General features: G+C 54.0%; 6 protein-coding genes; 4 read left to right on the top strand and 2 right to left on the bottom strand.

Moving 5' to 3' along the window:
- Nucleotides 1-119, top strand: part of RCC_03581 (uncharacterized protein) — a gene marked incomplete at both ends in the record, with an annotated part of 2,566 nt that extends 2,447 nt beyond the window's left edge. The window contains 2 exons of the mRNA XM_023768867.1: nt 1-43; nt 90-119. The exon at nt 1-43 is cut by the window's left edge and continues 1,131 nt beyond it. Of these exons, the coding sequence (XP_023624635.1) occupies nt 1-43; nt 90-119 (73 nt within the window).
- Nucleotides 120-456: 337 nt separating this feature from the next.
- Nucleotides 457-2,293, top strand: RCC_03582 (related to dihydropteroate synthase/7,-6-hydroxymethylpterin-pyrophosphokinase/Dihydroneopterin aldolase; the record flags this gene model as incomplete). XM_023768868.1 has 3 exons in its annotated part: nt 457-1,005; nt 1,052-1,260; nt 1,315-2,293. The coding sequence occupies 3 exons, from the start codon at nt 457-459 to the stop codon at nt 2,291-2,293; spliced, it is 1,737 nt and encodes a 578-aa protein (XP_023624636.1).
- A 424-nt stretch (nt 2,294-2,717) lies between these two features.
- On the bottom strand, nt 2,718-3,654 carry RCC_03583 (related to SRP102-signal recognition particle receptor, beta chain; the record flags this gene model as incomplete). XM_023768869.1 has 2 exons in its annotated part: nt 2,718-3,398; nt 3,451-3,654. The coding sequence occupies 2 exons, from the start codon at nt 3,652-3,654 to the stop codon at nt 2,718-2,720; spliced, it is 885 nt and encodes a 294-aa protein (XP_023624637.1).
- Nucleotides 3,655-4,402: 748 nt separating this feature from the next.
- Nucleotides 4,403-4,771, top strand: RCC_03584 (uncharacterized protein; the record flags this gene model as incomplete). Its single annotated transcript, XM_023768870.1, has 1 exon — nt 4,403-4,771. The coding sequence occupies one exon, from the start codon at nt 4,403-4,405 to the stop codon at nt 4,769-4,771; it is 369 nt and encodes a 122-aa protein (XP_023624638.1).
- Nucleotides 4,772-5,983: 1,212 nt separating this feature from the next.
- Nucleotides 5,984-8,722, bottom strand: RCC_03585 (uncharacterized protein; the record flags this gene model as incomplete). XM_023768871.1 has 4 exons in its annotated part: nt 5,984-7,565; nt 7,640-7,822; nt 8,205-8,421; nt 8,713-8,722. The coding sequence occupies 4 exons, from the start codon at nt 8,720-8,722 to the stop codon at nt 5,984-5,986; spliced, it is 1,992 nt and encodes a 663-aa protein (XP_023624639.1).
- Nucleotides 8,723-14,018: 5,296 nt separating this feature from the next.
- On the top strand, nt 14,019-15,104 carry RCC_03586 (uncharacterized protein; the record flags this gene model as incomplete). The annotated part of the gene is made up of 1 exon (XM_023768872.1): nt 14,019-15,104. One exon carries the CDS (start codon nt 14,019-14,021, stop codon nt 15,102-15,104), a length of 1,086 nt encoding a protein of 361 aa, XP_023624640.1.
- Between the last annotated feature and the right edge of the window lie 390 nt (nt 15,105-15,494).

The raw sequence follows: 15,494 nt of genomic DNA on the forward strand, positions 1-15,494 counted from the left end.
TCAATGGATTTTGTTGTCCCTGCATTTCCATCCACAGGACGAGGTATGATTTCCGGACCCATTGCAGGTACCCAAGCTAATATTTCAAGGTCCTCGACACCCCTTTCGCAGCATACTGAACTCGCGGATTACCGGTTCTCAGCCTACTACCTGCCTAGACATGCAGTTGCGTTGGCTCAAATTTCTCCAGCGACCATTGATAGCATCGTCGCCAGCGTAATGATGCAACCTGATGCAGATAGCCTGCACGAGTTGTATTTGACGGCTAAAAAAGTCAGGGAGGCGATGCCTTTTGACCCTTGGCTGATGGGACTTGATTTCCGCTACGATATGACTCCTGTTAGCAGAGTTCGAGACAGTAGAGCGCGACGGCCAGGCTGGGCACAAGTGCAATTTCACCTACGAGCAGATCCAGGCCTTCATGGCGCTCGGGGGAAATGGTATAGAAGACCCGAGATGACGGTGATAAATCTGCCACCGCTGCGCTTTCCAGTGTCCGATTTCGAGGGAACTGTGGAGACCGTCAGTGTCCAGCTTACACTGCAAACTCATCTTCATGCAAATAGAGGCAAGGGTATTCCGACGATGTTGAGCCATCTCTGCGATGTAGCTCGGCAAGTCATCGCACCAATACTGTCCGGCGAGATACCAGTGTCCATGGACGAATTCTCGGAAAGGTGCTCCCAGGCCATCCTTCAAAATGGTCAGCTTCTAAGTGAGGGACTTTCGGCCTCATCGGTCCAAGTTACCACTCAGTTGCATCCCACCCCCCAGCGGAGGACTTGGCACGCAGTCGGAGCGCTACCAGATGCATACATCAAAAATGAACTCAAAAAGTTCATTGCCCTTGGGAGTAACGTAGGCGATCGCATCGAGGCACTCGAGATCGCGTGTCGAACACTGGACCAGGACGAGGAGATTCACGTGGTCGAGACTAGCCCACTTTATGAGACAGAGCCGATGTATGTGGAAGATCAGGATTGCTTCCTAAACGGTGTTTGCGAGGTAAGTCTTTGTTCTCCTCTTCCAAACCTCAAGCTGATAAATTTAGATTGTGACGAATCTTGGCCCCCTTGAGCTCCTGGATCGTCTGCAAGCCATCGAAAATGGTCTTGGCCGGCACAAAACGATTGACAAAGGCCCCCGCAACATCGATCTCGACATCCTCACGTACGGTCAGAGGACTGTGAGTACTGAGCGTCTGACAGTGCCCCACGCATTGATGCTTGAACGTGAATTTGTTTTACGCCCTTTGTGCGAGTAAGTTCATTGATGTGGTGTCAAGGCGACGATATGCGACTGACGTAGCAACAGCACATCTGGAGGTTCCTGGCCGCATCCATCTACGCATGAATCGGCAGAAGCACATCTCCGGCGATTGCCGCCATCGACAACACCGATGTTTCCCATCACGGCGTTGGGAGCAGGGCTGGAGCCTCTACGATCACTTGATCCCAAGCGTAAAACGCGAGTGATGTCGATCCTCAACGTCACGCCAGACTCCTTCTCAGATGGAGGCATGAATCAGCCAACCGATCTGAACCATCTGAAAGAGACTATACTCGCAAACCTTGCCGCGGGCGCCACAATCATTGACATTGGCGGCCAGTCATCTCGACCAAACGCGGATGATGTCTCCGCTGAGGAGGAGATTTCCCGTGTTCTCCCAGCTATAGAGCTCATCAAAAGCCTACCCGAGGCTCAAGGCATTGCCATATCGATCGACACATACCGCGCGAGCGTGGCGGAGGCGGCCGTCAAAGCTGGCGCCCACATCGTGAATGACATCTCAGCTGGACTCCTTGACCCAGACATGCTCCCCACCATTGCGCGGTTGGGATGCACATACATTATGATGCACATGCGCGGAACACCAGCGACCATGCAAAACGAAGAGAATACCTCCTACCCCGACGGACTCATTCTCTCGGTCGCAAACGAGCTTCGCGGACGCCTCAACGCCGCGCGAGAAGCCGGAATTCGACGCTGGCGCATCATTCTCGACCCGGGCATCGGCTTTGCAAAGACTCTGGAGCAGAACGTTGAGCTTCTGAAACGCTTTGCAGAGCTCCGGAACTCGGAGGGATTGACGACGTATCCTTGGCTGGTCGGCACCAGCCGTAAAGGGTTTATTGGAAAGGTCACTGGAGTTAAGGATGCCAAGGATCGAGTCGGCGGTACTGCGGCGACTGTTACTGCTGCGGTGCAGGGCGGTGCGGAGATTGTGCGAGTGCATGATGTGAAGGAGATGGTGGAGGTGGTGAAGATGGCGGATGCTATGTATAGAGGTTGATCGGAGCTTCGCGTTTGGTATGTATGCATAGCGTGGCGTTTGTAAGGACGGTGTCAAGTTGGACGTCGTGCTTCGGTATCTGCTTCGTGCGTAGTGCAGCGTTGTGTTGTTTGCATTGGGTGGTGCGGACTTGAAAAGTGTGTAGATATAGGGGCGACCAGAAATGTAAGATCAAGCGGCTCGTACAACGCATGTTCTCTTGCGCTGTTCATCTGTGGTACGATGGCATATGGACCATCTTCGAATCTCGCCCTTGGCAAGAATACCACCAGCATTCCAACATGCTGTGTACTCATCGGTCTGGGAGCAGCGAGACTTTAAGCACCGGGGAGCAATCATTGTGTACTGCCTGCTCACTCGGTCTGCCGGTTGGCGTAATTCTKGGATGCAATTGCAAATGCATCTATTGCGTTCGAATCCACTCTCATAGGTTATCTCCTATAAACGCCCACCATTCATCTAMCTTTCCAGGATCCTCTCCATCCCGAACATTTCCACCCACGACCTTGACATCTACGCCATGCTCTTCCATCTGTGCGAACTTGAACTCCTTTGCACCAAACTCGCCCAACCAATTGCTCTCCTCATCCCCACCAGCATCGTCTTCCATACCAATCCCGCTATCCAGCACTCCTTTGCTCCTGTTCTTCCTGACACTTGCGATTTCTTGCTCAAGCTTCGTCTTCACCAATCCAGCGGGCAGCGAAGTAAAGACGTCCTGCTTATTCGCCGCGATCAACACTGGAATTGAAGTCGGTCCTTTTGAAGTCTTGCTCTGTGTATGCCGTTTCTGTAGGAGTAGTAGGATATCATGAAGATACTCGGCAGTTTCTGTGAGACCCGCCGCGGAGCTGACAGCGGCACTGTCTACGACAAACAGCAGGCCTCTGAGTGAGGCTCGGGTGGTGATGGAGGAAAGCGCATGGTGCCGTAGCTTGCCGTGGCCGGGCGTATCTACAAGTTGAAACTTTGGCTGTATACGGGCGGATGTGTCGTTTTCGGAGCGGTATTGGTCTGCGGAGGAACGGGTCGAGGATGGGAGTTCGCAGAGAGCGATTTGGGGTTCTTGGCTGGTATGGGTCGTAGTTGTGGTCCCGCTCGCGAACTGACTGTTGTTCAGTATTGACATTCAACGGTAGGTCGTCAAAGATACATACGAGAGTGAGAAGACTTGTCTTGCCCGCACCGCTGGGTCCCACAAGCAAGAAGCTGGGAACTTCTCTTGCGACTGCTTTGCGGTAGAGATATGTGTGGATGAGTATCGGCAGCAGTAAGCTGACGAGGAGCGTCACGATGATCGCAGATATTGACGGCGAGACAGACCAGGTGAGCCAGCGCTCAATGCTGCCTTGACCGACCATGTTGATGGATGGCAATCTGCTTGTGGAGGAAGTGTGTCGTCTGATTGTTAGCCAAACACGCGAGTCAGTTGAATGATCGGCGTCACTCTTGCCCCACATCCTGGTTAAACTTTTGACCACCAACAGAGTTCTACCTATTTTATTCCAACGTCGTCTGTCGTGAACAACATCGACATCAATCTTGAGACCAATCGCGTGCTGTTATCGCGGTGAATATCCGAGTCGATCTGCGCGTTCGACTCACCGACCACGATCGCTCGATGATATGACATTTGCTTCGAGTCTTGGCGGAATTTGCTATGCCAACACCAAATATATTGGACTCACAAGAGTCTTCAACAGGTTCGAGATGCAGAAATGCCGACTCACTTCTCTTCAGCTCTCTACTTTCCTTTAACAGTGTCAGGCTGTTATTGTCAGCCACTCGAGTCACTTGCAAGTATCAAGCAAGCTCCTGTAGTCCGGCACTTCTGTGAAGCCTTCTATTATCTAAGAGAAAACAGAATGAACCCTTTCAGGAGGGAGTGTAGGTTGAATTCTCACAGGTTGACACTTGATGATGACTGGTTCATCGAAGCTCTGCCATAATCTTTCCCTCTATTCTCAGACATCTGGCGTCTTACCACCCGCATCGGAATCAGCGCCGTCCTCACACAGAATGTAAAGAGGCATGAACGCCAACAAACAATTTGATGCAATCATCCGACACCCTCTCCCAGCAATTTCATCGCCTCGGTTTCCTTCAAGCATGATTGTCTCGTATGCTAAACATCCGAGGCACACCATCAATCTCAATTCTCCAACATCCACACCCTCAAAGAATGACCGACCGCCGGAACATATGCAGAGATCGGACCGACACAAGACAGAGACCCTGGGAGGCCACACTCCACCTACCTTAGCGTCCGGTGACTCAAAAGCTCAATCAAATACTTCCTGTGCGAGCACTACCTTGAACACCAACACGCCGGGACAGCTGGGCCCCAAGATCGCCAGGCGCAGCGCCACGTATCCAGACGCCACGCTTCTCGGGAGGCTTTTTTGTCACGGATCAGCGGGAAGCCTCCGTCTCATCATGCACGGGATGGTCATTCGTTCCGGGGCTGTCCATCGATGAATCGTCGGGGAGATCTTTTGAAGCGCTGCCATATTTCAGGAGGTGCCACAGGGGAAGGGATGGAGCGTGAAGATGTTGTGTTCATACCAGGCAAGCAACCGCATCATMGCGTGGTACACAGGGTTGATTGAATAGTGACTGTTCATTTCGGGGCTGGGCAAGCCCCCAGATTGACCGCTCAATATATGGGAGTATGCTCACGATCGAATTGACATGGGAAACCGAATGGAGTTGGAGTTGGAGAGGCGATTATTGATCTGACATAAGAAACCGAATGAAGTTGGAGTTGGAGATTGGGCCGCCTGTCATTCACAGACTCAACTAGCTACCTAGACAAAACATATAYATGGTTCAACCTCGCGATCAAGCTCGGACGTTTGCACWCCATCATCAGCATCTCGGCCGTTCAGCATGCATCATAAGCCATGATCCAGCCGTGGGCCATCAGCTTTTCAACAACCCTCCTTCGCTGCCCTCTCCATCCCACGCACTCCTCGCAATATTACCCTCGCCTTTTGTCGTACATGGGATGCCACCCAAATCCTTCCTTTATCGTGCGTGCCGGATTATCCCATGCCCATCCCATCCCATTCCATCCCGTTCATGCCCTTTCTAGCTCGGCACACTGTCCAGTAGTAAACGCTGTTCTGTCGATATTTTGATAATAATGCACATCATAAGTCATACTGTAATCGCGCCCAAAGAAAGGTTATTTTTTGCTTGGTCCGGCCGTTCTCATCAAAGACTTGGTCATCAATCTCACCCTGTCCCATCGATCGACGTCTTTGCGCCGCTRCAAATGCGATCCCATTTCCATCATCATTCAGTTCGTCGCCGAAAACGCCGCCGCTCCGATGCCGCCGCGTGAAGTTCGAAGAAAAGAAGGGAATTCCATGTATTAAATCATACTGGGCAAAGAATCCGAACGCAGAAGAAGCACATTGTCGTTCTGATGACCGAGGAGTAAACAATCGTCGTATTCGTCCGAATGGCCGCGATGTTGCCTGCGCTCCGGTTGAGCGTCCGAGCGCCCAGCGCCGGTGACCTCGGGAGCGAGCCAGCCAGCCAGTATCTGTGTGTGTGGTGATGTGAACAACGCAGCACATGCAATACAAAGGAAATGTTTGAAGTCCACGCTGGCCACAGTCCACGATCGGTGCTACAGAAACTCGGCGTTGAAGGAAGCAAAAGTATTGCGACCGGCGCCGAAGTTTATGAGTAGTTGTTCGATGCTAGATCAGGGAAGTAACCTCGACTTGACTCAACGCCTTGGAATCTTGTGATACTGTTCGCTGGCCATGGCGCTGCTGCGACGGGCTCGTGGTACTCATGCTTGACGGCCCATTGAGAGGGGTCTGTGGAGTATCGCGCAGTGCTCTCGATTTTCGGAAGAGGCAGGCCGGCATGCGGAGGAATGCCTTCGTAGATGGGACCCGGGTAGTATCGATAGCCTTCCTGTCCTTGCATGTCGTTTCTCTCAGCTTCTGACATGACGGCGTCGGGCTGGTACTCGGGGTCGGCGGCTCCTCCGTCGACACTGGACGCACTACTGCCAGAGTTCTCGGGTGAGTGATGGTATCCAGCGTATGCATTCGCACGGTATGACCCTCCGTTCATACCACCACCATAGCCAGAAGAAGAAGTCCGGAATCCTCCAGCGGTGAGACCCCCATAGTTTGCACCCCCGGTCGTGCTGTAACCACTGCTACCACCAGAGCTACCGGTCCTGCCGTTCTGGTGCTGACCCTCGTTCTGATAGTGGCTGGGCGATCGACCACGAACCACAATCTTCTCGCTGACTCTGTGGGCAACCTTGACCCAGGTAGGAGTATCGCTGTTCTCTTTTCGGACGTCTGCAAATAGCTCCACGATCAAGTGGAAGTACTGTTGTGATGCTCRTCGCTTGCCGTTGTTTGCTGTAGCCTGCTTGAACTGCACTCGTTCAAAGGTGTGAGATGTATTCTGACCAGGAAGCTGCACGTGAGATCCTGCTGCTGCTGAGTATGGATAAGGTGCAGGAAGTGCTGGGGCATTTGTTGAGGGCGACGCATTGGGRTCGTTGGCGTTCTGCAAGGGAAGGAATGGCCCAGGCACCTGGCCTGTTGCGTGAAAGGTAGACATCGGTGCCTGGTAGAGACCATGTGGTGAGACCATGTGTTCATTGCGCCCAGAGGTTGGTGTTGGTGAGACCCTTGTGATGTCAATCTTGTTCTTCGGGCCATTGTCGCGCTTGGGGGTGTGCTGAACAAGCTCGATACTCTTGCCACCAGGCCCATCAACGGCTGCTGACAACCGCATACCCATGGCTTGAATCTGTTCTGTATTCGGACTGTTCGTACGCTTGAGGAACATACGGCCATTGGTGATGTTCGGGTGCAATTCAAAGTTGCACTGGACAGAGAAGTAGTTGCGTCGATAACAGGTCCACTTCTGGTCGACGGTAGACAGGAAGAAGCCTTTCTCGACTTTAGCATGGACCTCTGGAGTGACGGCTTGACCCTCGGATGTCATTTCGGCGTGGATCTCCAGGGTCGGCCATGGGAATTGACTGCAAGAATCGCCGCTGCTCCCGTAGCCCGGTGGCGATGCCATGCTGTGGCTGGGGGTGCTGTTGGAGTAGTGAGACAAGCCGTTAAATAGTGTGCTCCTCGGTGTCTCTGTTGCGTATGAGTTGTAGCCAGTGTGGTTGCCTGAGATCGATTGAGATGTTCGCCCTAGTAGGGACGAATGCTGATACGCCTCGCGCTCGGTAGGTGATGGCCGAGTCAAAGGAGGCGGCAGCATACCACCCGCACTGTGAATCTGTCAGAACCATGTGAAAGCTTCGCCACTGGCGTAACACGAGGTTTGTGCGCCCAGTTCACCTACCGTGGGTTAGCATACGGTGCTGGTACGAACGGTTGTACAGATCCGGGAAAGCTAGGTATGGTCGCACAGGGATTCTGGCCCACGTATCCCGTATACGCGAGTGATGATGCTGCAGACGACGGACTGGTGCTAATGGATCCCGCCGAGCTTGATTGATCCGTGAAGTTGCTCGTTGTATGATAGCTGTGATGAGATGACAATTAGTTCTCGACGTTTCAGAAGGATACACCTGGCAGAACCGAGAGCAGCTCGTAATGAGGTGTAACAATATGACAGTAGAGTGGCGAGATGTCTGAAGACTCCAGAAAGTCTTGTGATCTCAAGACTGGGCGGTCTGCGTGATAGGCGGCCAGTGTGTCGGGAGGTTGTCCCACCCGAAACGATAGCGTAGCCGGGCTTTGGCAAGGTGTGGGTGAGCATGCAAGAGCTTCAGCATGGAGGATTCGTGCGGAGCCAATTGCCACGCAGCAAGGTGCCGGGGAGATTTGAGAGTAAGCCGGAACGACAACGTAGCCCGGGACATGGCGAAAAGATGCAATCTAAAGAAACATCAAAAGAAACATACCTGCTACTGTCTGACGCCACCCCACGATCAGAAACGAAGCGAGCAGCGCTGTTAGTGGCCGTAAAGTTGAAAGGTGCGGATCCCTGAAGAGAATTGTTGTTTTCCCGGCCTGCACCACCTGCCGTGAAGGATCCATGCCCAGAGAATTGATCGTTGTAGTCGTGATCCGATGGGAGGGAATAGTCGTGAATGGGAAGCTGATGCTGGAGGATGGCACCTGCGAGGAGTGAATCGAATTGTTAGCGCATGCACAACGAGAACAAAAGCTTGCAAAGTCGGATCGTCGCAGACTGCGATGCAGTTACACGACGCGTGAAATACAGCTGTTGAGAGGCAAAATCGAAGGCATTGTTGTTTCAAGTCGCACAAGTCATCAGAATCAATGCAAGATGGTAATGGCAGGTACTTTGAAAGGGACGCGTGTTTCTGGTAGACAAAGGCACACGCGAGAGCTGTGCTGCAAATGCCGTAGGGATCGCGGTGCAAGTTCCGAGATTCGGGCGCTTACCTTGCTCCATCGCCATATATGTAGCCTGTGGGCCGCTTTTTGTGGGAACGTACGCAGTCTGGCGGGTACGGTGTTGGAGAGCTGATGGTCGCCAGCTCCGGAAAATCTGCTGTCGGCGTAAATTCCACTCGCACTGGACTGGTAGCCGGGCAGCTCGATCGAATGGGTTGCTGTTTCGCTGGCAGAAACCGCACGATTGTTGGTCCGAGCGCGACTCCCTTGTCTGATCCAGGCGCGAATCCTCGGTGAGTTATGGCGGACGGTCGATCTCGTTGTATACAGACCGATCTCCGTTTAGAAAACACGACTCTCTTCCACAATTGAATCGTTGAAGACCTGCGTGATGTCAGCAGTGTTGCTCGCGCTCAAGATTGTTCGTGAACAGTATCTGTTGGCCAAAAATGAAGATGGCTTTTCTGATTGTGCAGCGACCTTGCAACGTCATAATGCTCTGGCTCAAGGGAAGCGATCCACGAGGCGTGAAGGTGAAGGGGTTCTATGAACACTGACCTCGAGTTGCGTGAGACTACGGCTCGTTCGAATGATTGCTGTAGCTTGCTGTCTCGCACAAGGTCGCACGGATGTGCAGAGTAGGTACTGCCCGCAGGAAGAAGTCTGGAACATGCGCGTCGGGGCCGCTGGACTGTTTCTGGTCGAACGACGGCAAAGTTCCTGAACGATATATGTCGAAGGTTGAATGCACCGTCTGGGTTGGCGATGAGGAGTGCGGCAGCACTGGCTGAAGTGTGGCACTCGCTTAAGACTGCCGTGTGGGCGCGGTGGAAACAAAGAGGCAATCTTGAAATGGCTTGAGGTGGTGAAGATGAAGTGCAATGAAGTCCGGCGGTGGATTGGCACGGCGGGTCTGCACGAATTGCTTGAAAATGGCGCCGGCGAGTCGAAGGAACAATGTTTTGAAGAGTAGCAACGAGATCCGCATCGACCAGGTAGGGATAGCCGACTTGGTGTTTCTCTGCAGAGACTGACTTCCCAGGATGTCGCTACCAGATTGACGGGTCTCCGTCAGCCTCGAGGAGCGCCGCTACTCGATCGTATTCGAGCAGCACCGCTCAGGCCACGCTGCTGCCGCGCAGGAGGGCACTCACTGGAGACAGCTGCACTGCGGTCTAATCATATCGCCGACGACGCCAGGGAGCGGCGGGCTCGCCGTCCCAACGTCGGCCAGGCTTGCTTGCTTCACCTCCAGGGCCTAAGATTCCTCTCCTTGCGCGCGCGCAGAGTCGACCGCTGTAGACTGTCGCCCACTGCGGCGATCGCGCCGTGCTCGCCAGTAGCGCTGGAGACGGTGGCCTGCCTCCATCAATCCATCCAGCGATCCGCACAGATCCCAAATCATCCAGCTCCACCCTCCCAGTATGATCGTCTCATGGGCTTGCTGCAGCCACAATGCAGCAGCCAGTGATCTCGCTGCCCTGGTAGCTCTCCCGCCAGCCCCAGTGCGTTCAACGCATCGATAGGCCGGCGAATCTATCACAAAACACAGCTTCCGCTCTGGTCACGCGAACCTGAATGACATTTATCCTACCCTGGACATTGCGCAACAGACGCATCGAAGAAGCGCGGGCGGCCCACGGCTAGCACTCGCACTAKGCGCTGAGGTACTGTCAGGGCCCTACAGTACTTGCTGATCTGATGCGACGCGTTTGCCATGATGATGACTGTCGTTTTGCCGCCCAAAAGGCATCGCCGCCGTCAATCGTCGTCACCCGCGGGCAGCACGCCGGGCCCGCGTGCCCTGGTTGCTTCTCGCCAAGTCTGCAGCATCCTGCTCAGGACCCTCGCCGTCTCCCGGGTTCGCCGCATGGGGCGCTCTGCCGCATGATGATATTGCGAGAGTGGACCTCCCCCTTGCTGAGCAGTGGAGATGTCGTCGGTCCCGCGAGCCAGTGACTCCGATTGGCTCGCCACGCCACGCAGGAGAGCAGCACCGGCTTTGCTATACAGCCGTCCACAGCACACCAAAAACTTCTACGACAACCAACATTCCAGGAGATATACTTAGCTCTGCTGTCATCCGGGCAAAGACCAGCGCTCCCGCTTCTGCGCGCTGCTGCCCTCGAAAGATACGCTGCTGTTTCCGGCCCCCCCATCATTATTGCGGCCTGCAGGTCCACGCGTCTCGAGGCTCCTTGCTCCCTCTGACCTCGTCCGAAATAATTGGCTACCAAAGGCAAGTTCGGTCCCGGCGAGAATGGCCAGCAACAAAGAAATCAGTCGTTGATTCTCGAAGCTGTCTGCTTGTTGCCTGTCCGGCGCGCGCCATGCCTTGCTACTCGCCACACAGCGCGAACGGGTGGCTGCAGCGTGATTATTGCTGGCACTTTCAGACATTGCTTCACCSCCTCTTTAGCCCCACAGCTCGTCGTTCGAATCAGCATCCGCACGTGATGGTTCGGCGACAGGCTGAAGCTGAGGCAGAGTAGGCGCTGCCGGGCCGAGTATGCCTTCTTCCAGCGGCCCCAACCTTGAAACCACGGCTTTCTTCGCTCTGGTTGTCATGTGGCTAATAAAGCAGCATGGATGCAGGCTGGCCCCCAAAGGCTCCCGCGCAGCGGCTACATTGTTGGGTCTTCAGGCCAGGCTGCAGGCGATCGATTACACGAAACACGGCCCACTACAATTCACTGGATCGTGCATCTATTCGATCGCCGGACGCCATCCGGGAAAATCCAGACTGCGCCCCAACCAATGCTGCCATCCGCTCTCACCTCTACACGGCAGTCGAACGACGGAGAAAAACGATCCTGTGACTTTGACCCTACAGCTCAACTGTGAGGGATGTCGCATTTGTCAAATGTCTCTCGGTATCGTACTACTTGTACTCACGAGCCGCAGCTTGATCTACCGCCCACGGTGATCCAGCACGTGCCTTGCTGTGTGTCGCACCTCCTCCACCATCGTATGAGAGTCTGAACCGCTGGTCCGTGCCCACCGTCTCGTATTGGACTTTGAAGGGCGTACTCGAGGTGCATGAAGCAGTTCTTCCTGGCCGTGTCGATCGTGACTGGTGTGTCGGCATGGAATACAGCAGCCAGTGATGGGAGCAGCTGCTGTGCCTGGTTCGTCCCTTCACATTGCAAATAATGATCCCGACGACCTGGTTCTCGCGGTTCAACACAATCAGGCCGATCCGCACCTCGGCAAATTTCTTGTACTTCTCATGTCTGCACCTGTTCTTCGGGCTGCTGAGGTTGTGGTGGGTACGTAGAGGAGCTCATTGGTAGGGCACGTGTGTTGGAGTGGGAGAGCGGACAGGTAGCAGGAGTTTTTGCAGGCGTGAGGACGGGGCTCAACAGCCGCGCGGACCGCCTTGTTTCGCAAAGGCGAGCATCCGGCTGCATCGCATTGGACAAGCCATTTTGCTTGGGACGACTGCACGGAGCGAAGACATCATAGGTGATCACAGTGAGTTCTCCTTGTCGGCGCGACGAACAACACCGACGGGAGCTGGTGAATGTCAGATTTACATCGGAGATGCGATGCTCGTCAGGCGAACTAGGCGTCTGCGATAGATCAAGACTAGGCAATGTCCTTTCTGTGCAAGACAGTCCGATCTCGCCTGTGTATAGCGAGCAGAGATAGGCTAACTACCAGTAGCTGGCACAAACAGTTGCTGTCAGAAGGTGTGCCACTGTTCCATCCGGCCCACGGCCGTATCCCTGGAGAACTTGTGTCCGGAGAACCTCGACAGAGCAATCTCTCTGCGCAGTCACGTCAGCGACCCTGGGACTCCTCGAACTCCTCGAATCTGCTGACACTGGACGTGTGGACTTCTACACGAACAATTCCGACAATCATGTCTCGCTTACCTGCAGCGGAGAGTTGAAGTGTGCTTCAAGCTGTCTTACAGCAGTCGGGTTCCTGCTGTGTCCACAACCTCGATCTCATGGAAAGAATCGACCAAGCCTGGCCTCCTTTCAATCAGCWGGTATGTGCTGTCAGCCTTCGCACGGAGCAAACAGAACATGTCTGCGAGGATTATTGCGAGGGTGGGCTGGGAGCGGTGTACCTGTTCTCCCGTCAGCAAACTCGCCGTAGAGGTATTGGTAAATGGCTTGCTTACAGCCAACCACGGAGAAATCTGGATCGACGTGGCGGCCAGTGGCACCCACCAGGATACTGCGTGGCCTGGCTGTGTTCACCGGGCTCTTCCCGTTGACGATATTGTGACCTCGGCACGAGGGTTGGCTGCGTAGATTGCGAGCGTCGAAGCACGAACTGCTCATCGGAGAGTGCCCCCGCAACATGTTCGCCAGGCGCTACTCCAGCCTTGTCYGCACGCATAATCTGCCTGGTCAAGGGCTCTACTGTGAGATCACAGCGAATCGGGACAGCTGACGATAACGACCTGGACTCGCGCAAGGGATGTTCAAATGATGGCGTCCCGGGGCCATGCCCGCGCCGACATCACCCGTAGTGTATGCAGCTTTGGTTGCATGCCTCTCTCAGATCTTGAGAAGAGCACTCCAGCGTCATCACGGCCCTGTGTCGGGCCAGCAGTCGCGGCATGTGTCAGTCTCGGCATGGTCGATGACACATGCATGATGTTCTAATCTGCTGTGGAGAAACTCGTGCGAGGGACTGGGATTGAAGGCTGCTCCCTGCCACCATTAGACGTGCTGTCCTTCCATCTTCAATGATGTGAGGATCAAAGCGGAACTCGTCAAAGGCATCTGACTCTTCCACAGAGCATGTCATGAGTGTGGCCATCTCTGTGCCGCGGGAGAACTCAGGATCCTCAATATCCTCGTTTGTCGAGGGTATCGTTCTCCTCGTGCGCTCCGTCATATTCACAAGGAGTTGATGGTTAGCTAGGTGTTCTCTCATCACGTTTCTATTTGCTCAGAATAGCACATCCGACCATCACCAACTACTTTCCTTCACATTTCGTTGCATATTCCATCCACGGCCGAGCTTCACGCAACTTGATTCGCTACTACCAAACATCTGCTTTACTCCTTTGCCCTTTTGCCTTTTGAGCGCTGCCCAATCGCAGCATGCGAAAGCTCGGATCCGATATATCCGAGAATCCGCAGCAACAGCCAACCACATGGAAACGTCACTTCGGGTGAGTATGAAGCATGAGGACGATCAGAGCAATTGCAAAGTGGTAGGATCCGAAGTCATGACGCAGTTACTGTGGTATTCCAAGAGAGAAACGTATATATAAGAGCGCAGCAGGGCTTCAATTCGATATCCGATCACCAAGCTACACATTCACAGCGAAGAAAGCGGTCCCAAGAAACCATCTCGCACATACATCTTATCGAATTCTCCCAACAAAAATGCCTTCGCCAAAGTTCTCTCCATCCTCTCCCCACGTCTTGATCATAGGCGCTGGTATCTCTGGCCTCGCACTGGCACACGGCTTCCAGAAATATGGAATCTCGTTCCACCTCTATGAACGAGACCATAGTCAGACCTACCGTGCTCAGGGTTACCGGCTTCGCATCGCCTCAGACGCCATCGCGGCGCTCCAATATCTCCTTCCCTCCAGCGTCTGGGAGACCTTCGAAGCTACCTGCGCTGAGATGAGACTTTCCCCGAGCATTCCATCAATCGACGCCGAGACGGGGGAAGTAGAGCTATCGGGCAAATCACAGAATCATGACCCTACCAAGCCTTTGCCACGAACTGTGGATCGCACGGTGTTCCGGGATGTTTTGCTCAAGAGATTACCTGAAGATTGTGTGAGTTACGGAAAGAGTTTTGAGCGATGCGAAGAAATGCATTCTGGAGTCCAAGTCTTCTTCACGGATGGCAGCCAAGCGAGTGGGACACTTCTCGTCGGCGCGGATGGAACTCGATCACGCGTTCGACGGCAGTTTCTTCCGCAGATCGAGGTCCTTGATACGGGAGCGAGATGCATATACGGCAAGACACCGCTTACGCCCAGTTTGCTGGAGAGACTGGAGCCGAATGTCATGAAAGGGATCTCTGGGGTCAGGGATCGTTCCAGAGAGTACATCATGTCAATGGTCGTCGAACCAATTACCTTCCCGACCCGCGGAGCAATGGAGCGCGAAGGAATTGCGTGTCCGCAAGATTACCTATATTGGGTACTCGTGGCGAAACCGCAGGTCATGGGCCTCTCCGAAGTCAACGAACCTCATCTTACAGCCGGTGAGTCAGAAGCCCTGGCTCTCAACGTGACCAACGGGTGGCACCCTAGTGTTCGAGCGATCGTGGAAGATCAGCGCAAGGGCGAAACCGCAACGCTAGCCATGTCGTCTGTAAAATCCGAGATTGGTTTCTGGGRGCCTCGAGAACATGTCACGGTAAGATGCAGCAGAGCACAAGGACAGTCCAATCGTAATATTCGGACTGCCCATGGCGGATGCCCATTCCAAGAATGGCGGAGACACAGCTAACATGTTCGCAGCTATTGGGTGATGCCGTACATCCCATGGTCGCCGCAGGATCAGGCGCGATAGTTGCGCTTCAAGATGCGCACACATTGTGTCGCTTGCTAGTCGAGGAAGGCCAGAGTCGAGACGCGATCGGAAAGTATGAAGAGTCGATGCGGGTTTACGCTGGAAAGTCGGTGGCAATGAGCTGGCAGGCTGGGAAGGTGATTTTTGGTCGCAAGAGTGACGACAACAGGCCTATCGGAGAGATCATGGAGGAGCTTCGCGCAAAGCGAAGCCAGTAGGGCCACTTTTGTGCCGCGGCGAGTTGGGATTTTTTGTGTTATTCGACCAGCTCGCAACGTCCATTAGGTATAATCTGTATTGATCACATTGTATCTTGATTGAGGTTCC

Source organism: Ramularia collo-cygni, assembly GCF_900074925.1.
Source record: "Ramularia collo-cygni strain URUG2 genome assembly, contig: RCC_scaffold04, whole genome shotgun sequence".
NCBI lineage: Eukaryota > Fungi > Ascomycota > Dothideomycetes > Mycosphaerellales > Mycosphaerellaceae > Ramularia > Ramularia collo-cygni.